The following is a 22,096-nucleotide window of genomic DNA, read 5'->3' as shown; positions in this document are numbered from 1 at the left end:
TTCAATTTCCTACACCTGCATGTCAGTGATTCCACCACAGGATTTGCCAATGTATTCATCTAACTTGTTCGTCTAACATTTAATGCCCCTTTTTAAGGACATTAAATGTTAGACACCTGCAATTTAATGAGCACAGCTTGACAGGGAAACAGCTCGACTCGAATCGTCAACAGAATAAAAGGACCAGGCCAATGGGATGTTTTCTTGTTCCAGCGTCTGCGTACACGCTGTGATAATTATTACTGATTTAAATGAGCTATCCGGCATCAAACGCAACACTTCTCTGAATCCACTTCGAACCTGTCACCTACAGGCAAACTCTCCCAGCAATACCGGTGTGGGCAGAAACGAGCTTGTGATGCTTGGCGATAAAAACACAGAGCAGGTTTTGCGAGTGAAATTGCAGGGAGGAAGAAGAGAGGCTGTAAAACAGTAAGCATAAGAAACGCAGGCTGTAAAGAAGAAAAAAAACACAGGTGTAAATCACGGGACAGCAGCACCGTCACCGTCTTAAGACACTGAGAGTGCAGGTACAACTGGAAGAACCTGCCCCTGGGTCACAAGACCGCAGGTACAGACTTGTTACACACAGTTCTGCGTCCAAAGATACATTCAGTTCTCCACTGGAACAGTCGCAGAAATTCAAAAAAAAGAAAGAAAAGGTATATATTTCTTTGTTGTCAGGCAAACATGATGGATGTTTGTGTTTTTGGAACCACAAATGTCTTGAAACTGAATGTTTTTGCCTGTTTGTTCTTTCATTATGGAAGTGATTTCCATATAATTATTGCTTCTCTTTGCCCCTGGCTGTTATCCAGTCAACTCACCATACATCTTTCCCTCATCTGAGAGGATGATTTTCCTCCTGCCGCACGGAGGGTAAATTGCCAGGGCCTCCTGGAAGCTCTGCTCGATATCTGGGCTCCACACGCCCTCGGCGTCCCCGTCCATGGTCTTGTCTCCGGTGTCCCCGTCCAGCCCATCTTCTGGGCTACCGTTGGCACTCCACTCGTTGGACGCAATGGTGGCGGCTCCCACTGGGCCTAACCCCGAGCTCTAATATCAAAGGATCTGTAGTGGATCTGCGGAAAATGAGCAAAAATTGTTATTTTTTTCATGAAACTATGGCAGCTAGCAGCAGTTTTAATTAACATATTAAGCCGACCAAACAGTTATATGGAGCGTTTACTTTAACCACAAAGTCTCAACCACACACAACGCTGTTATTAAAAAAAAACAGTCTAAAACAGTGAAGTTTCTCAACGCTGTTATTAAAAAAAACAGTCTAAAACAGTGAAGTTCAAAGACTTTCGGCAATGATTTCCAGAACGTCCTTTAACTAAAAATCTCTTCTCCGTCCACGACTTTAATTCAAAGGGGCAGATAGAAGAAGAGGCAGGTAGAAGAAGAGGCAGGTAAACAAAAATGGGTGTTTTTAGCTAGGCAATCCAAGACTTCTTGGAGTGCTTGGGCCACATGAATGGGGCCTGCAAAATATTTATGTTGTATTTTGTAAGTGCTCAACTTCAGATGAGCGCCAATCCCACCAATAAAATAAGTCCAACAAAAAAATAATGAAAACTATTTAATGAGAGATTTAGTGACAGTTTGGATTTACAAGAAGACAAGAACTAGAAAACTGGAGCATAAAGTTTAATCTGTATCTCTGTTACGAGGGGACATTTGGGACATTTTACCCCCTTTTGGGTAGACAACCCCTGAATGCAGGTTGATGGGAAAATTGTGCTTTTTCTTCTTTTGAAAATGATTCATATTTTAACAAAAACTGTCTACCACCAGGATATCTCACATAATATTATAACCTAATTTACAGATAATAAGAAAGCACAGAGCAACACCAGTGGGCAAAACAAAAGTGGGTATTTAATGATCTAGCTGTCAATCATTGACTGATACACGCCATCTATTATTATTGTTCACATTTTAAATAAAGTGACAACTCGTCTAGTCATCTATTGCCACAGCTTTACTGTGCAACCACTGAGTGCAGTCACCCTACATCCAGTCCTTATATACAGTCCATGGTCAAGACTCTACCATTCAGTCTCTCTGTCCCACCCTGCTAAATAATTTATGCTTTTGTGGGAACAATAAGTCTTACAACCACAGACTTGCAAGGAACGAGTTGTTTTCTTTTCATTATTAACCTTATAAACATATACTGGTCGGCCAATTGCAAAATAATAATAGACGTCTGTAATTTAACATTTTTCCATCTTAAACTCTTTAAACCACTTAAGCCACAATGTGTACAGTTTCCGGACACTATGTGCGTCTTTCTTTTGTTTTTGCAGGAACCAGAATTTATGCACAAACTCGATCCAGACCATTATTTCATCCATTATCCAAAGGGCCAGCAGAACCTGCCTTGGGTCATTTTGACCATGTGACACCGCAGGAGAAAATGCAGCTCATGTGACTGCAAAATGTGTAGCATTTTCCTGGATGGAAAAGGGTCATCGGGGTCAGATGGTACACAATACAGTCCTCCATTCAAGAAAAATTCAATGGAATTATGTGTACAGCACTGCTTAGTTAACAGCTTCCATAAAGAATGATTTCAGAGTCAGTGCCAAACTCATCTGCTCCCATTTCTACAATGATTTACATACATTTAATAGCATAAGTAGCTGCATGGAGGGAGCAGAAGTGCATCAGTTCATGTTCAACATGACAAACATAAGGCTGGAATAAGGAATGTCATTCATCTATAGGTCGGAGTTTTTGGCCTGCCCCCACTCTTTATGGCAGTCATTAAATTTGTATGGACAAACAATGTTAACCCTAATTATTACTATAATTTCCTCAATTTTACTTTTCTGAAATGGCCAAATGAATTCAAGATATTCCATAAAATGGAGTTTAAAGACCTCACTAATCAGTGCTCGCCTCAAAGAATTCTTGTGGTCTGGGAACTGTGTCCCAATGTGGTTGACTCATGGCTGACTGCAGGCAAAGATCTTAAGTATTTTTCAAGATGCTTTTTCAGCGTTGTATTGTTTCTGAGCTACACGTCGGTGAAGTAACCCTGGCCTTCGAAGGATGTGCATGTCTTTTAGTAGTAGTTTAGGAGTTTGGTTTCTTTTTTTCTGCAGATGCTGACAAGAGGTTTCACACCCTGACAGAGAGAACAATAAGAATTTATTCAAGAAAGTTCTGAGAATTGAAAGTTCAGCTGTTTGACTTATTTCACTTTTGACTTATTTGGCTTTACCTAAAAAACAGTCTGTGTGCAGACAGAGAGACTGACATATATATGTATGTATGTATATACTGTATGTATATATAGAGAGAAAGAGGGGGGATGTTATCACTATGTTTAAGGATCATTATATTCAATAAGTCAATGATTTTTAGTCTCATAATTAGGAAATTTTCACTGTGCATATGCATGTGCGATGATGCACATGCAATTGTTCACATGCAGTGCATATGTATGAGTTGTTACTTGTTCTGAGAAATCATATTCAAACTAACAGTACATGACTTGGAGGATATTCAGAGATTTATCTTGTCCAAGATACACTCAAAGTCCTTGAGTGTAGAAGTTAGAAGTAGCTCTCACCATCCTCATGTGCAGACACAGAGGCATTAATAGTCAAAACACTAGAGCGTACCATGATCCATACAAGGCTCTGCAGAAAGCTTGAAATCAAAACAAAGACTATTATAGGTTCTTACTTGTAGTCAGTTGCCAAACAGGACTGCCTAACTCCCTGTGAACAACCATTTGACTTTATGATCAGATCTCTGCTACAGGCTGAAGAAGTGTGCGCTGGGCTTTTTAAGTAACAGAGGCACAAATTATCAGTCAAAAATGATTGTGTTGTTTTGTCTCCACCAAGTAGGGACAGCTTATAGGCTCATAAGAAGCTTATAAGAAGAATAAGACATTTTCTATTCAAGGCTAAAGGTTTGGCTGTGCTTACAATCAACCACTGCAGGATTTACAGTAACAGTCTCAGACAAACTGGAGGAGGGTTGGAAGATTACTAAACATTTGCCCCAACGCTGAAACTGATATTTAAAACGTAGAATCAAGTGAGACTCCTCTTGTATTATGTCAACTGCAGTAAACAAAGAAAAAAAAGGGTACACTGACACTGACACTACAACAGATTGAATGTAAGAAATATAAGATGTTTCGGCTAAAAGCCTTATGAATGATCCACTTGAAGGTCCACATACTATTATGTGCCACTCTTGTATAAATATAAATACACGATATATTATTATAACATTATGACTTCCATTCAAAAATAGTTCTATAAGCCACCCCCCAAAAACACTGTCCTGAAGGTTCACTGGTCAGTGTCAGTGGTAGCTATCTGTGCCACACAAGTTTAGAAAAAGCTTCACACCAGCGGTGGTGCTCTAATACACATAGCAGAGAGCAGGAAATTTATGGATGTCACAGAACTCAAAGGTGGGTCTGACAGTTATTCAACACAAGTCATGTTGCTGCTAAATTTAGATGAGAGGGAACCGGTTATGGCGGGCGCTTTGGAAGAGGGTCACACTGTTAAAACTCAACACTAAAACAGACCACACGGTCAGCTCAAGTGATACCACTCAGACACACCAAACGGCTGGACCTCTACATGCACAAAAACACTCTATCCTGCCAATGGTGAAATTGAAGACTTAATAAAAATAATAATTTTAAATGTATTCATATTATAAGAAATAATAACAGTTGAATCCCAGTTCAATCTCAGTTGGAGACCAGTATCATAAGTACTTACATATATTTTTTTTGTGATCATCAAGAAAATTTTTTCTTACACATCTTATACTTGGACAAACAGACACTAAAAACTTTTTCAATCCACTTTCATCATCATCACACCTATCAACAATGCTTCCTAAACCTGAATAAACAAAAGAATTATCAATCAAATATGTTACCAGGCAATGCATTTGAACTAGGGCTGTCAAATCAAACTTCACTATTCGAGTAAAATTTTATTTTATTTTTTTTTATAAAATAACGTTTGAAAATGTGCCTTACTCAATGATACAAATCATCGACAAATAAATATAAATATTTTTCGACCTTATAATATTGCAATTTCCCTTCATGACTTGGTAAAATTTACATAACAGATTTAGGAACATAATAATAAACTAGTATAGGTGTATATAATGAGCTTTAAGAAAAACATTAAAACATTTGAACATAATTAGAACATGTGACATAAGAATCAATAGAATATTTGAATCCAATTCAAGGGGAGAATAAACAGCCCTAATTTGAACTGTCCTATCAGGTAAAAGGACTTCAGTGCTTCCACTGATTTTTGTGTTCAAGAAAAATATTTTTTATAGTATTAGTGAAAATACTAAAATAATTATTCCTCTTTATCATCACCTTTGTTTGCCCATAACCATGAATTCAACAGTGACTGCACATTAGTGCAGACCCATCTACAGTCCCTGACTTTTACCACACTGTGACATTTAAGTTCAGTTTTGTGTGTTGGCCTCATGTGCAGCAGATGCAGTTCGTGTGACTGCGGTATGAAAATACTTTCAGGCAGCCTGAAGTACTTCACTGATGAATGGACAGGTGCTGTGTGTCAATGGGTTTGTTAAATCGGGGGCAATAATCAAAGACCAGTGCCACATGAGGGGAGGGACTGGCAGCCAGTTCTTTTGTGTATCTCCAATTATAGCAGGGAAACAGGGCAAACCTCCTACACTCTGGAAGCTGTGAAGAGCAGCTAGCAGTTCTCCACTGAACACACGGACCAGACTTTAACCTTGGTGGACAAGAGAGGTGCCACGAAAGAAACGCTCTTCACTGTGAGAGGCCTGAATTCCAGACATGTCCTTATTAAGAAAGAGCTTGCGAGTGTTCACTGTTTCTCCTCCTGCCTCCCTTGTGTCAACCCAAAGCCCTCCCTCTCTGCCCTCCTTCGCCTGCTCCCCTCTTCCACCAGGCGCTCAGAACGTCTCTCTCCCAAATAAGGACAGGAGACCAGAGGATGCGTGTATGGGAGGAGTGGGTGGTGGGTTGGTTGGTTGGTTGGACAGTAACAGCAGGGGAAAGGGGGTGTGTGGGAGAGGTTGGGGGGAGGGTGTCCAATTTAGGCGTCCACTTTGGGGTCTGGAAAACAGTGGGATTGTTCCAGCTGGAATGCAACATCAGCACAGAACATGTTCCCTCCCGCTTTGTGACGCTCAGGGCTCAGACGAGGAGAGGGAAGGCATTGTCAGTAGAATTAATTTCAATACATCCTCAAATGAAGTCATGAGGTTTAAATCAGGCCACTGCAGATATCATCACTCCACAATAATAGTGAGAAGTTTGGAAGGATAACGGCCAAAGGATTTTTATAGACAACCAGTGCAGCAGCTCTCATGTAGAGGTATCTCAGAGTGATTTGACTGAGATCAGTGAGTCTGATGTGCTGCCAAACCATCATTTATAAGAAAAATAAATAAGCTGCTGTAATTGTCGGCTGTTACCAGCGTGATGTAACGTTCCTCTGAGCTACAATAAGGTGAGGAACCTGAGAGCATAATATAATAATGGCTTTGACAGCAAAATGAAGCTGCACACAGCCTCAGTGATCACATCAGAGGGCTCATTAGTTGCAGCATTAGTCCAGGTGGTGCAGCGGTACACAGGGTTAAAGGTTCAATCCCTGATTTTTTCTGACTTTGTGCCAAAGTGCTCTTTGGCCAAACTTTGAACCCCGGGGTTACTCTCTTTGACAGGTGGGAACATTACATGGCAGCTGCTTTTGTGTGTGTATCTTGTTTGTAAAATTAAAAATACAAATAGAATCTTTCTATTCAGGGAATGCAACTGATTCATATAATGAAAATTCATATGAAATGTCAATAGCATTGAATGATAACCTCTGAACTAATAATTCAACTGTTTTTTATGTATCTTGCTGACACAAAAAGACAAATAAAAGCAGGTATGTTTTTTTAGCTAATCCAAATGATGGAGGTGGGAGAATTTCAACAAAAATATTCAAATTTAAATTTTGCTTCATACAGTAGGTGGATTTAGTCATTAATGTTCATCCTGATCATGATGACAATGATAGTTGCAACCTTCAAAACTTTGGTGAAGTCATTGTCCTCAACAATATTTATCAGTCTACAGTCCTGAACAATCATCGTTTGGCAATCATCTCAGTTAGTGATGGTCAGTGAGTCGGGCGCCTGACCTGAAGTTGAAGAGTTCATTACCAATACCATGATCTGGTGTATGATGGTATTGGTATACTATGATCTTGTGTATAACTACTTTTAGAGAGTCCTTCAGGCCTTTGCTGGTTTCATTACAGATGTAGTGGAGTGAACGTCTTGCTGCTCTAAAATTTAACACCATAATCAAGGACACACCTACCCTCCCACTTTCTGGGATTTGGGCCATGACACTCTAAGGCCAACGTGCTACAGAATTCCTATGTGAAGCTGTAAATAATGCTGCACAGCTATGCACCTCACACATTCATTGAAACAGCACCATTCATGCACCAGAATCCCTCTTCCGCTTTCCCAGCTCTGAAGGGTGCGATCACATTGCAGTGTGTTTTCACCAATTGGCTTATCTCTGTTTCGTCTCCATCTATGAGCTGACAACTGTTTATTGGCACCCACATAGTATTTGTTAAAGACATGAGTGTGTTTGGAGAAATTTAGCAATGAATTCCAGTAATACTACTGAGTCACCCTCAAGCTGCTGGTCACAGAGGAAAAGATGTGGAGAGAGATTCCATCTCAAACAGTAGTTGGACCATGTCAAACACTGTAGAAAAGCATAAAAACACATAGCATAAAAGATTGAAAAGATACACAAGATAAAAAAAAGGCAAGATTTTTCTCATCTTTCACCAAACATGAGCTCATGCTCTGTGGTGACCGACCAAACAGATGGAATTCTACTTAGGCAGATACAGTGGGGCAAGACCTTGACCAAAGATTTCTGAGTAACTCATTAGACTGTCATGTTCTTGATTTTTATGGCAGGATAATGGCAGCATCTTCGTTTCTGGTCCATGAAGAGGAGTGACAAGCCGGTCTGAACATTAGACAAGACGATCGGTAAAATCAGAGAGAGTTAAAAGACAAAGGCAGAGTATATTACCAGCAGGCAACTTTTGAATTATGTTACTTTGTTCACACAGGTACCTCAAGGGTTTGATCTGGATATTTAGGTTTAATAATTATCAGCTGTGGTTTCGGAAGAGGAGTCATTTTCCACTGAAAGTTGTGAGCAACACAACCATCAGGGGAAAATCCCATTTTAATGATGTCAAGACGCTAAGAGCTGGATATATAAAAACACAACCTTTTTTGATGTTACTCATTAAACATGCTGTAAATTCCAGACAGCAACACAACAACACAACAAAGAGTGTGTTTTCTCAGACCGGTGCCAACACAAAGATTGACGAATGGAAGCGCCGTGTAGTTTTTTTTCCACCCTGGGACCAGAATTAGAAATATGGCAAGAATGAAAAAGACCACCAACTTATGGGAAACGGGAATTAATTACATTGTGGTCTTAAATTGGCTACTTAGCAGTAAAGAGTGAATTTAGAAGGATTTCTTTTTTTAAAATAAACAGGATTTGCCCGGGTATTTTTAGTGCGGGGCTGGAGCAGTCTGGGGCTTAATGGACAATGGATGAAATTGTTTTTCCAAACACTTGCCATTTTTTAACATGGTATTATGACCACTGATGACCAAAGTGACCTATTATTACTTTCTTTTGATCGTATCTATGTTTTTGCATCAAATAACAATCCCTAAGAATCCATTGGTAGATTGATTATGGGGGCAAAAAGCTATGGTGCGATAATACATTTTCTTTCAAACCATGTTTGAAATGTCAGTTTAAGAGTCGATTTGTCTAATTCACACTGCGAGGAAAGGCTGTGACGGAGCTCAAAGTCATCATTACTCATGAATACCTTTAGATTATCTGATACATTTTCTTTTTTATGTTGATAAATAAAGAAGAGAAATTTCTCACTGACACACCAGTTCAACTGCTCCAGTGTGAGAGGCTTGTGGTTTTTCACTTACGTTGCTAAGATTTTAACCTAGACATGCACTAATATTAATTAGTGGCAGCACCTCTTAGTCACTGTACACATGGTTTTCTCCAGGTACTATAGGTTCTTTCTAAAAAAAAAAAAAGAAAAATTGCTGTTTGTTTTTAATTAACTGGTAGTCTGACAGGAAAGTAACACTTTGAGATGAGAGGTATAAATATTATTAACATTAAGTGAAGATTTGTTTACTCAGTTTTACTGTTTATTGATCGTTGTTTAGTCGTTCAAGCAGTTTTAAAAACAAAAGGGGAATTTAGAAGGTTCTATTTACTGTTGTTTATTCACATTGCACACAAAAAAAGCCAGATGCATTGTGCAAGTCCTTTTGAGTAAGGTGTTGTTTAGTCAAGTTGACAAAGTTACATTTGAGTTGACCCAAGTCTTAGTTGAGTTCAGTTCAGTTTAGTTAAGTTGAGTTGAGTTAAGTTAGAGTAAGTCCAAACCTCTGGTTCTTTTTATTTATTATGTGAGTGAACTGTTGATTTCTGGTCAAACCACAAACAAACAGATTTAAATAATTTTCCTTCCTCTGCCCTGAACTTCTTTTTACCCTCATCACAGCGATTCAGTTTCACTGACTCATGTCTCATAGCAGATTGTTAGCAGATTTCACTCAAACCCATCTCTTCTACCGTTGATCCACGAAGCCTGTGGAGTTTGCGTCTCCCTGCCTTGCCCATTGGCAGAGCAGTCTTACCACCATCTGTTTGCTAACCAATGCACTACAAGATTTATTCCTTTCTTTCAAAATGCAGCCTTTGTTAGGTTGCTGTTAGAGTTGGGACACTTGTTGGCAGAGAACAGACCCCCGCTGGCAAGCAAAAGCCCCCTCTGCTCAGTGGAGAGCAAAACACACCTCTATTCAACATAAGGCTGAGCAACAAACCCATGGACTAAACCTCCTCTGCATGAAAACTGCATATCCTGTTAGGTCTGAATAGTGCACACACACAGATGTAGAGTGAGCGTTCACAGTGAGGCCCTTCCACAACACACACCAACAGCCACACAACAACACGCTTGAGGAAACAACAGGACTTGGCGGCAGAAGGAGCAGCTGCTTTCTAAGGTCAGATTACAGATAAAGAAAACATTTTAGGTTCCAGGCCAGGAAAGGCTGCTCTCTGGCAACATTTGGAAAAGGCTGCTTTCTTCCTCCTGACACTTAGAAAGCCACACAGCCGCATTTACAGCAAACGTGCGGCTTTAACAGGATTACAGCTTCTTCATTTAGGATACGGAGTGCAAGCCTGTCTGCTCCACGCTTGCCGCCAACAAGGGTGCCGTATCCCTAAATTATGACAGCATGAGTCGGAAGACTCATCTCTCCCAAACCCCCCAAAAAGAAAAAGAAAAGCTCTGGAGTCACCACCCTCTTTTCTGTCTCTTGTGTCTGTGTTTGGCTATAATAAATTCTCTCCAGCTCCTCCAATAACTTCCTCCTACTTCCTCTCTGGCACCGTGCTCAGGAAACAATCAGAGCTGAGAGTGCGAGGAGGACTGGATGGCCAACAGCTCACACGGCAAGAGACAGAAAGAGAGGGAAAAGTTTCAGACAAACACACACACACAGACACATGCCACATGCACTCCTTGTCAAGTCAAACATTTGCAGTTTGATAACAGCTGCCCAAGAAAAATATAAAAGCACGGAGCAGAGCGCGTAGAGTCTGCATTTGTTTCTCCGCCGTCCTGTGTCCCAGCTAGGACAACCTGAGGAACGCAGTTTATGCATCAAGGAAATATTCCAGGACAAACAATAATAAGAACGTGATCCCCATTTGGTTGTTGGATTGAGCCAATCATCTTTGTACATCTGAGCTGTCGGAGATGTGGTCTACCTTGAATTGTCGCACTTCAGGAGAATTAAGCTTTAATCCAGCCGAGGAGGGAAAGACTGACACAAAGCAGGGCGAGTGCGGTGGAGCGCTTTTCCTATTTTTTTTTTTCGCAGCCTGAATCAGCAATTTAATCGGAAAATTTCCAGAGAAAGTAGCAAGAGAAGCCATTCTAGCATGAATTGGTCATTTTGTGGTGAGGCAAGCGGTTTGGAGCCATAATCTGTGAAACCTTTAAGACATGCATAACTCTGCATCAGAATCCAGCAGCCAATAACTCATCGGAGCATATAAATTATGAAACAATCCATTAAAGGAAGCCGAGACATGATCAGGGACAGAGAGGTTTTTTTTTTCTTACTTGGTATATTAATTATTAGCTGATTTCATCAGAACAGACATGGTCATATGTTCTCGACTCAGTCAGTCAGTCAGTCACCTACAGTATACTGTTTCATATTAGAATAGACTCAAATGAATCATTCTAAACTGAAGAAGGCCATCATCCCTCAACAAAACACACAGTGGGCACTGGGATTACAGAGGTTTCACATGAGTGCCCTAAGGTCAGCATAGCTCCAGTGGACTCTTTCAAACACACACACAAACACACACTCATATCAACACACACCAAAGCCTCCCTTTATCACCAACAAAGACTGAAGGTGCCACAGAAGTTGGCACACTCACTCTGCCCTCACAGAGATTCCTCTGGGCTGCATTACTGCGGACCATCACTGCTAACAGTTGGTCCTCAGAAAAAAGAACAACTAAACAACTTTAGCAACTTGGGGACAGCTGACACAAAGACTACTCTGTTCTAGGCCACTCCCCGGCTCCTCCCCTGAGTGGTCCGAACAGGAGGCCAGAAAGCTTATCTGTGAAAAACCTCGTGGTTTGGAGGATATGTAAACATGTGCAGTGGATTAACGTGAAGACAATGTTGATAAATTGCATTAGAGAGAAAATTGAGAGTTGAAAATAAATAAATAAATAAACGGTAAAAATAACCAGTGTGTTTTACAATTCATCTGATTAATACCATTTGTGGAGGGGGCTGCATGCAACTTGTGAAATCACTTCTCACGGCCCGTGTCGAGTCGGCCAAAAGTGCAGTCAGCCACTTGATGTTAGCATCAAAATGCATATTGTCTTCCAGATTTCCATGAATGCACTGCTGCTGGGAGCTGCAGGCCTTTCTCTGAGGCCGTCTGTGTTCAGACATAAGTGCTATTTGTTCAGATCTGGGTTACAGAGGAGTAAGTGTCCACCATTTGGACAACCACTTCTAGGGCTGGTGCTAAAAGGCGAGCAGGGTCTGCACAAATGGGCAGAAACTCATTAGCCAATCTTCTGTGGCTTTAACACAAACAAGTGAAGCTGCCAAAGACAAACGGTCTGCAGACGTGCATCCAAAGAAAATAATCTGTGCTGCAAAGGAGAGGTGCCCCACAGGAGCTGAAATAGCTTCATGTTACTATCAGTATACAGCAAAAAAGTATATAGATATATACACACATATATATACAAAATGCCCACTTTGAGGGGATATTACCTCAAGTAATCTAGTTGACCCTCATGACATGGATGTTGTTGTTAAACTTACCCTCCTGCCCCACGTACCTACTTGGTTCAGAGTGAATGTGATAAATTCATAACGGCTGAGAATCATAAAATAAACTCTGAGCAAAGAAAAAATAGAGCACATCGTACAGGGAGAAGCCTGACGAGTTCACTCTGCATAAAAAACAACGAGGGGGAATCTGTCAGAGCAGCAGAATACTTAATCCTTTCCAGATTTACCCATCAGCATTGGAATCTATTATTAGGCATCATGGTGTGTCTCATTTACCAAGGACACATTGTTAGCTTCCACTGGAAAGTGGTTGTTTCAGTACTCAAGATAATTCCCACATGTAAAATATATAAAACATTATTCAGATGGTGGATTTACATCTCAATCAGAAGACAATAGAGAAAAACAATATGAAACGTGGGTCATTAAAACACAACATATGGTCTCATCGTCTTCATCACTGACAAATCAAAAGATCCTGACTTTAACTGACTTCAAAGTGTTCAGAGCTAAAGCTTGTCAGGGTTAAATTTACAGCCCCACGGATTAAAGACAGGGCAGGGAAAACTGTCTCCCTGCTTTAACACTGGTTGGCCTCCAAAGGCTGTAAACAAATGAAAAATAAAAATATTTTAAAAAAAGACTGCAAATAATTTACAGTTTGAAAACAAATGTTTGGTGCCGCAGTGAAAAAAGCTGTGGAGTTAACTGGTTTTTCTGCTCAGTGTCACCAACCTGACAGACTGCATTCTGTTGTTTTAGTCAAACCTGTTGACTGGCAATGATTTAACTGAACAGCTCATATGACTGAACACATTTGGGATGGAGGAGGTGTTAACATGTCGCTTCTCCAAAATGTGCTTATCAGCTAAGAAAGAAACAAAGAAAGAAAAGAAAACTGAAAGGAAAAAACAAACAAACAAAAGAAAACAGTGAGAAGGTAAAAAAAATACAGGCAAAAAAAAAACATATGTAGGAAATAATATCAACCTAGTATTTAAGTCTGATTTTGTTAACATAAATGAGGTCAGGTCACTGAATATTATTTACCACCACATCAGACATGATGTCATCATGTCCTTGATTTCAAAGTTAGCGCTCACAGAGGCATGTTTTTACTCATTTTACAACAGCCTTTTATTCATCATTATTAATTTCTATTGCATTTATTTCGTGACTCAAATAATAAAGGGAAATGGGCAGTAATTTAGAAAATCTAATTAAAACTAATAAACATTAAAACAGTGATAACAATTATTATTTATTTAATCTATTTTAATTGTATTTTATTTATTTATTTTTGACATATTTAGGACCTGAAGCCTGCACCCTAAACCTTATGGCTATCAATTTAAATAAAGAAAACTCCTGTTAATACTTGAACTTAACTTTTTTTTAAATATATTTTTGCACATTTTTTTATAGTTTGTATGCCGCTTAGCTAAATGAGTATGAGTATGAATATAACTTTTAGATTTTCAACCACAGATTGAAGATGCTTTTGAAAACATTATTATAACAAATAATTAAAACAAAATCAGTTTACGCGTCATGAAAAGTTGGAAACGTTATTGTTGATAAAACCCATGTTTATCTGAGTGCTGGTTTTTGATTATGTTGCCATATGAAGTGAACTTTTCCTACCTTTTAGGAAGCACAGATCCAAACCACACTGAAGCTGGTGTATTCCTCCAAACCGTGCGTGTGTTTTTCTGCGTGTGTCTGTGCGGGTTTTGAACTTCTGTGGAGGAACGAGCCTGGATGTCTGGGATCCAGGTGAACTGTGCGGGACAGAACACAGACATTTCGGTCCGTTTCGGTGGAACTTTTGTTTGTTTGTGACTTATCAAGTGTGTGTGTATATGTGAGAATACCGGTGTAAATACGAGTGAACTGAGGCTGTCAAACATATTTCTGCACAGTGGCAAAGTCAAACACAATAGACGATTAATCCACAAATGTTTTCTTCCCTCCCAAGGCAGGGAGCTCCGCGAAAAAATGTAAAAAATGACAAAGATCTGAAAACTTCACCCAGACGAGCGGCGTGAAAACACACACACACGCACACACAATATGCACACACTCACAGAGTGTATGTGAGAGAGAGGCTCCCGCAGAAAGAGCGTAAAGAGAGAAAAGCTGACATTAGTCCACAACTTACCTTTTTTATTCGCCTCTGTGCCTCTGTTAACAGCGGCTCACTTTAGTGACTTTGCCGTAATTTTGGCGCCTTGCTGTTTTCCGTAATATTTCTCAGAGCTTTGACAGTATAACTGGAATGTTAAGTATGACTTTGGTATGAAATCAACGCACTACACTGGAAGACGAAGGGGGAGGGAGGAAGGGAAAAAAGAGACTTGAAGGAGGAGCCACCAGCGCCCGTCAATCAACACACATAATGGGCGGGGATAACTTGTGTGACCACGCCCCCCTCCTTAAACTCCAACCCTGAACACAGATCGAGGCTCCCGCCGTTTAATCTAGTCTCCGTCGTACAGACAACGAAATTACAACACTATTACTTAAACAAGGAGTTATTAAAATACAGGTGATAATGTGAACATACCTACATAATTATCTGTGGTGAATGTTAATACTTATTATTGTAAAGAATACTTGATTTGTAAAAACTGTGTGCCACATGTTTTGATTTGTCTAGCCTTGATACCTTAAGCACCTGTGATTGTTTGCTGTTTTTGTACACAGAGTAAGAACACCACCAGGAAGTAGTTTACATTATTGCATAAAGTTGATGTGGTGTTCGTATAGTAAACAGAGATGAAAACTACAGTAATTACTTAGACGCCACAATGACAATCAAAATAATGATTGTTTGACCTTTTTGTTTGTAGTTTTATTATTTATATTTTAAAAAAAGTCCAAATCATAAGACATTTTCAAACACGCCAGCCCCTACAGCACCACATGCCCATTAGTGATTTGTCAGAATGAACTAGCCCATAGCTCATACCTTTAGACCAGTTGTGGTTGTTCATTTCGATGTGGGTTGTACTTTTATTGCAAGAGCCTTGGTGTGGTTTTGGTGTAGTAAACAGGGAGAAGTTTTCGTGTATTTTTAAAGTGGTCACAGAGAGAAAAAGTGCAGACAAGAAATGATAATTACAATAAAGTACAGTGATTACACCACTTTCTCCTGCCCTTTAATCATTCACACAGGGATTTGACTTAAACCTGTAACAAATGATTACACATTATTTCAATGTCTGTGTGCCTGACAGTTCTTAAAGTATCACATTCTCTGCCTGATCTACAAACCACACCTCAGTGTCTGCTGCTCCGTCTATCCTACCTGCTCTTTCATAACCCTGTTACAGGTCTGACTGTCCTCTGTGTATTTACAAGGCAGCTGTCATTTATTCATATCTTTATTTCTTAGTACAGCTGCATTCAGAAAAGATTATTTCACAGCATTTGGTTTTTATTTGAATACATTTCTTTGTGAAATGTATTAGTGGCGGAAGCTGCTGGAGATCAGATTTTTTTTTTATTTAAATTTTGCTCATTTAAGAAAATGGTCTTCACAAAAAGTGTTAGAATAAACTCAGAGCAACAATAACAGCAGAAAGATATATTGTTATGTATATTTCTGTGACAATAGTAAGAGTTAAAGTAAAAGTAAATAAAGTAATACAGTAAAAGCCACCAGACTGTGTGGACAGGACGCCCAACACATTGTTGTCCTAGAAGCACATGGTTGTGGTTTAGAAGAAACCAGACAGATAGGTGAGACAGACAGAAATCAACCTGCGTTCACTGTAGTAACAAATGCCAGAGAAAGTGATTTATCTGCACCACGTTGTTCTACGTATGATCCACATTCAAGTCTTCATTTTGAAGCTCATTTCATATAGTCAGCCAAAGTAAAACCTTAAACCAATTACAAGTCTTAAACTGTTGATTAGATTCCCAGAGGAACCACATATACCTCCCATGTGGCCGCAACCATGTACTTAATGGCACCTCCAGTGGCAGCCTATGTCAGCTGCAAAGACTCACATAAATTTCCCTATTGTGGGATAAATAAAGAACTCAAATTATTATTATATTATTATTTGTATCTCATTCCGTGTCTGTGTCTCTGTGTAAGAAAGATAAGGCCTTAAAATACCCAACAGCAGCTCTTTGAAGTTGTTGGAAGGGATTTAACATAAACAGAAAGACAATGAGGCAAGAGCACCTCGCCTTACAGCATCTGTCCAGAGGAGCAGCAGCCAGTGTCGTGCTTCATTTAATCTGCAAGTCTGGACAACTGCCTGAGCAGGTTCAGGCAGAATTCACGCCTTTCATTTCTCCAGGCCCTCGCCTCAAACAGGTTTTTCATCCTGTGCTCATGTAAGCTGGAGATGAGCAAGGGTGTCTCTGCAAACTGCAACCGGCTGAATTGGCAGCAGTATGTTCTGAGCAGACGATAATGTCAAAAACATATTTTTAAAAGAGAAGCCAAAGCCACGTCAGGGACCATAAAAGTGGGTTTAGCACCGGCTTACAGCCTGACTGCAAAATCAGTTTTCTTTTTAAAATGGTTATTTTACAGCATTTTTGTTTTTCATATGAATAAAACGGTGCAACAAATGACAGAAATTAAATCAGACAACGTTGTAGATTCATATTCATTTAAACCACCTGTGCAACATAAGCCGTTCATTTTCTATGACCAGATCCAGGTGGTCAAGTGGCAATCACTAGTGTTTTTTTTTTTTTTTTGTATTATGAACTAGGGTGAAATGAAATAAAATTAAATTAAAAATTAAATTAAAAACATTTAAATGAAATACAATTAAATTTGAAATAATAAAATAAATTCCAGGTCTAATATGACTTTGTCAATAGTATATTTTTGTGTGTGTTTCCCGCTCAAAAGGGAAAATATTAACATCATCCACATCTCCCCAACACCTTATCAGACACAGCATGGCAAAGATTAAATGTGTTTTAAATTAATATCTTGTAATTACTGATAATTAGCCTTTTTAACACCTTACTCATACAACATCCTTGTATTTTGAGAGTTTGCTTGAAGACCTGAGCGAACTCTTCTACTGGACAATGAGAGACAAATCATGGTCAGATGATTACAGCGATAACAACTTTACTTTATAAACTTCACTCAGCAGCAGTCAATACATATTACCAGATAATTCAAGTGACAACAAAGTCACACAAAGTGACAACCATGCTCGATCACAGTTAGCATGTGGAAGGCAACATCAGGACACCAGGAACTTCCCTCTTTTCTTATTCACAGGCAATCTTCCCATCAAAGCTGGAGAGTGCGATAGCGAAGGCCTGCACAGCGCAGAGAGGATAGTTGTAGTCCAGCGTGAAGATGTCGTCTGCAATGCGTCCAAACTGCATGATGATGTAGTCCACTAAACAAGACAGGAAATGGTTAAATACATGGAATCAATTTTCACCTTAATCTGCCTCAAAGAGAACTAACTGTCTGTCCTCAAAGCGGTCTTATTGTTAAAAGTTGATGAAGCTGCTGGAGCTAGCATTTGGGCTAAACCAAAATGTTAATAACTGTTCCTCATCTGACTCTGAGATCTGCAGCTAGAGCATAACCTACAGGGACGATGTAGTGGCTGTTCAAACAGTGAAGATTTGACACCATGAATAATACAATTTACATAATAATGTCCACACCAATTGATGTCCTTTAAATAGTTGATGTGAGTCATGTGATTAAGTTTCATCCAGTTAATGCATTCTTCATGCTCCTTAAGCACAATTGTCAACCAAACAGAATGGCTAATAAAAAGAGAGCAGAAATAGAACAAATGTCACACACACCCCATTGTGCAGCATTACGTCCGCCTCAGACTGAAACAAAGACGTTTTTAATAGCACTATGTTGTGATATAAACAAGAAGCTGATGCTGGATTTCGTTTCAAATGGAATGTCGGAGGAGTGATTAAAAATGTTGTAATTAGTGAAGGATGGAAAGTGAACTCCTTGTCATTATGACACAGCACACCACTGCACACAACCAAATGGGACCTCTGCTGTTAACCCATCACCAAAGTGAACAGTGGGCAGCTCTAAGCACCCGGGGAGCAGTGTGTGGTCAGGGCACCTCAGTGGTAACTTGACAGCTGGTGGACCCAAGTCCGCTTCCTTAGCCACTAAGCCAACAGTGCTCCCCAAATAAGATGAAACAATAATGAATACATGAGAAGGAGATGTTTATGGGGAATCTGGTGAATTTTAAATTAATTTGAGGCCAGATATTTTTGTAGTCAGCCTCTTCCTGTCAACAGTGGTACTGTAGCCAAAAACAGATTTTAGATAGATAGATAGATGCACTGGAGCAGGTTTCACAATTAAATTCAGCTGAAAATGTCAGTATTAAAGGATAATCAATCCTACGCGGTTCATGATATTAGACTATCCCACACTGGCATTAATAATGTTGTGGGTGTGTCAGGACTGTGGGTCATCTAGTTTGAAAAGCTTGTTATACTCACTCTGATTTAAAGCAGAACATACTGTACTCACCATCCTTGCTATGGACTATCTGGAAGTTCTTGATGGAGGCCTGGGTGACACGACCGTTAAAGTTGAGCACGTGAGATGAAGATTCTTCGTTCCACACTGGCGTCTTGTTGCGAAGCTCGATCAGATTTTCCAACCGTCTACTCTGGTGCCTCATCAACAAGCTGTCATAATCCTGTGAAGATTCAGCCAAAGTCATTTTAGACCAGAGGGCACAGGGGACTCACACACCAGCCTCGAGGTTCTCTCTCACAACCAACAGGAAGGGTTCTATAAATAAAATATATACATTATATATATGTGTGTGTGTGTGTATGTATGTACTCTGAAATGTGGCACATGTTTACATAATGTACTTTGTAATTGTAATCTAATTCTTTGTTGTGACAAACAGAAAAACAAAAACAACCATCAGAATACCATCACAGATCTTACACTTTTGGGTCGTATTGGTACACGGTTGTTGTCCTTGTCCATTCCTGGAATGATGATTGTCATCCTTCTGGGTCCTTTTATTCCCAACACATTTGTTTCCTGGAGTGAACATATATTTTACACTGAAAGATCACATTTAATCATTTTTATTTTAAATTAAAAATCAAAACAAAAGTACTCAAAACATTTTTATAACCCTGATCATCTACAAAAATATTCAAAATATCTTCAGTATAACCAAGATTAAAGTACAGCAACTAAGGCCGACTGTATAGGGAGTAGAACATTTATAACTGATAAGGATATTAGACGAGGTCACATTGTACAATAAAGTACTACTATCACTGGCAACTGGCAAATAAACACACACACAAACAAACAAACAAACAAACAGAAGTCTGCTCTGGCCTCTTTTGCATCTTAGGTCAGATTGTGCTTTGGTGCCCCCTATTGCCCTTTTGTTGTTTTTTGTTGGGTTGCCTTCCAACAGATGTTGCCCTAGATAACCGGTTCTGCAGCCACTTCTCTTTTTCACAGTTGATTTCCTTCATTTTATTAACCAGATAATCTGGTGTACCACTAGAGGGAGCACAAGTACCACCAGCAGTACGTGAGCCATAATTTGAGAAATACTGACATGAAATAGTTATATTACAATTAATTACAATTGTTGATAATATAATTGTTTTTACAATTATATTATAATTAAAATGATTTGCACTATAAATAACAACCAGTGACTCACATAGATGATGGACGCCAGCTCCTGCCGTGCGTTGGACATGTCAGGAAGAGCTCTGTCTGGATTCAGTGCGTTGTCAAACACTGTGAACTTTGTCCCCATTAAGTTTGACCTGGGAGAAAATAAAACAGAATCGAACACAAGAGACATGCTTCAGCACTGATCACTAACCAAACAGTTACCTTAGCTTTCCAACAAAATTGTCTCCGCCTCTTGATAAATCTGTGGAGTCAATGGAGATGAGGTAGTTGGAGGTTGCACTTCTTTTTCTTTTTCTCCCAGCCAACAGGAAAGTCTGAGTAGAGAGACACAAAGAAATGGTAGTTCCACTCCCTGCCTTAATGCTCCACTTAGAAACAGTTCCGGTACCTTCTTTTCATTGTCCAAATGAAGGTAATAGATTGGGTAGAGGCTCTTGTCCATCCCCCTCTGGTCTCTAGTCACTCTACATTTGACGGTCACACCCTGCGGAGCCGGCAGCATCACAAAGCTCTCCAAGTCATCAAACTCAATCTCAGGTGATGGAGATCTTTCCTGGTGATGATGCAATACATAGAAGATTCCTTTAATTGGTTAAATACTTATGAGAAGACATAAGGTATAGTATATAGTTTTATTGTGAAAGGATGTTTGGAAATGTGGCGATACCTTTTTCTTCTTCCCTTTGCCTTTTTTCTTCTTTGATTTGTCTTTTTCTGACTCAGAGTCATCGCTCTCCTCTGCCTTCCCTGGAACAAACAGCAGAGACAGTGTTATAAACAACACACCTGACCAACACTTTTGTGTTTAGACTTGTTGTATGTGATAATTGGAAGTGGAAATAGTCCTACACAGTTGATTTTTTTGGTTACTGTAAACCAGGAGACAGTGATCTGAATTGAAATGTGATGTTGGTGTAAAAGCTCCGCTCACTTTCTGTTCATCAGACAGTTCAATTATAGTTATATATCTCTAATGAATTACAATTGTCTTGTCAATGTCAAATGTTTGTATCGGTGACAGCGCTCAGTATCAACACACCCGCACACAAGTGGAAATACAAGTACTCAGGAAGTTTTTGGTAGCGGTAAGACTTTGGTTTTTATTCCTACCTTTCTTCTTCGTCTTCTTGTCCTTGTCCTTGTCTCCTGACGTTTGGAACATGGAGGCTGAGGAAGCACCAGATTTCTTCTTGGACTTGCTGGATTTTGTCTCTTCCTCACCTTCGTCACTGTCCACTTCAGCAGCTGTTGGACGAGGAACAACATTTATAATCAACTCTCTCGAAGTAACAGGAGCTGACATCACATAAAAGCAGAATGTAATTATTTCAATCCTGATGTTAGCCTTTCACTGTAAATGTATCTAAGAGTGAAAACCTTTCAACTAAAATCAACTGAAATTGGTGCAGATCACCTTTTTTCTTGATTTTTGTGTCTTTCCCGCCATTTATTTGAAACATTGACGCAGGTTCTTTCTTCTTGTCCTTCTCCTTCTCCTTAGACTTGGACTTCTTATCTTTTCCATCAATTTCTTTGTCCTCTGAAAATAAATGAAGCCAGGAAAAGAAAGTGCACAGAAAATCTAACAGATTTTCAAAAACACTAAGACTAAGATCCTTTTTTCCCTTTTTTACCTTTGGATTTTGTTTTTTTGTCTTTGGCTGAACTCGCAGATGGAGCGCTGTCCTTTGTAGTCCTTTTCTTGGTCTTCTTCTTGGGCGTGTCCTCGTCTTCATCGTCATCCTCGTCTGTACCTGAGTCTACAGATGACAAAAGACTTCATTAAACCAACCCGTGTGTTAGGGATGTGTGTGTCAAACACCCTTTTGTTTTTAATGCGTGAACATTGACTGAAGTCTCAGACCTTTCTTCTTCTTGGGAACACTTTTGATTTTCTTCTTTG

General features: G+C 39.5%; 2 protein-coding genes across 9 annotated transcripts in view; both read right to left on the bottom strand.

Moving 5' to 3' along the window:
• The window catches only part of tead3b (TEA domain family member 3 b), a 30,637-nt gene extending 15,622 nt beyond the window's left edge, over window positions 1–15,015 (bottom strand). For 7 of the 8 annotated variants that reach the window (XM_025060117.1, XM_025060118.1, XM_008320866.3 and 4 more), the window contains exons 1-3: window positions 14,680–14,861; window positions 14,163–14,299; window positions 828–1,082 (exon numbers count right to left, since the gene is read on the bottom strand). In XM_025060117.1, coding sequence (XP_024915885.1) covers window positions 828–951 — 124 coding nt within the window. In that variant the 5' untranslated portion in view covers window positions 952–1,082; window positions 14,163–14,299; window positions 14,680–14,861. Of the gene's footprint in view, window positions 1–827; window positions 1,083–14,162; window positions 14,300–14,679 lie in introns of all 8 variants that reach the window. The other variant, XM_025060119.1, reaches the window with a different exon arrangement.
• A 2,252-nt stretch (window positions 15,016–17,267) lies between these two features.
• LOC103386573 (tubby-related protein 1-like) overlaps window positions 17,268–22,096 on the bottom strand; it is a 22,060-nt gene continuing 17,231 nt past the window's right edge. Inside the window, 11 exon segments of the mRNA XM_025060123.1 lie at window positions 17,268–17,908; window positions 19,039–19,210; window positions 19,471–19,569; window positions 20,216–20,324; window positions 20,395–20,507; window positions 20,582–20,746; window positions 20,861–20,940; window positions 21,304–21,438; window positions 21,608–21,733; window positions 21,828–21,953; window positions 22,058–22,096. The exon segment at window positions 22,058–22,096 is cut by the window's right edge and continues 46 nt beyond it. Coding sequence (XP_024915891.1) covers window positions 17,775–17,908; window positions 19,039–19,210; window positions 19,471–19,569; window positions 20,216–20,324; window positions 20,395–20,507; window positions 20,582–20,746; window positions 20,861–20,940; window positions 21,304–21,438; window positions 21,608–21,733; window positions 21,828–21,953; window positions 22,058–22,096 — 1,298 coding nt within the window. The 3' untranslated portion in view covers window positions 17,268–17,774.

This window comes from Cynoglossus semilaevis, chromosome 11 (genome assembly GCF_000523025.1).
Source record: "Cynoglossus semilaevis isolate Cse_v1.0 chromosome 11, Cse_v1.0, whole genome shotgun sequence".
In the NCBI taxonomy this organism is placed as follows: domain Eukaryota; kingdom Metazoa; phylum Chordata; class Actinopteri; order Pleuronectiformes; family Cynoglossidae; genus Cynoglossus; species Cynoglossus semilaevis.
Note: the sequence above shows the minus strand (reverse complement) of the source record. Positions and strands in the feature narration are given on the sequence as shown.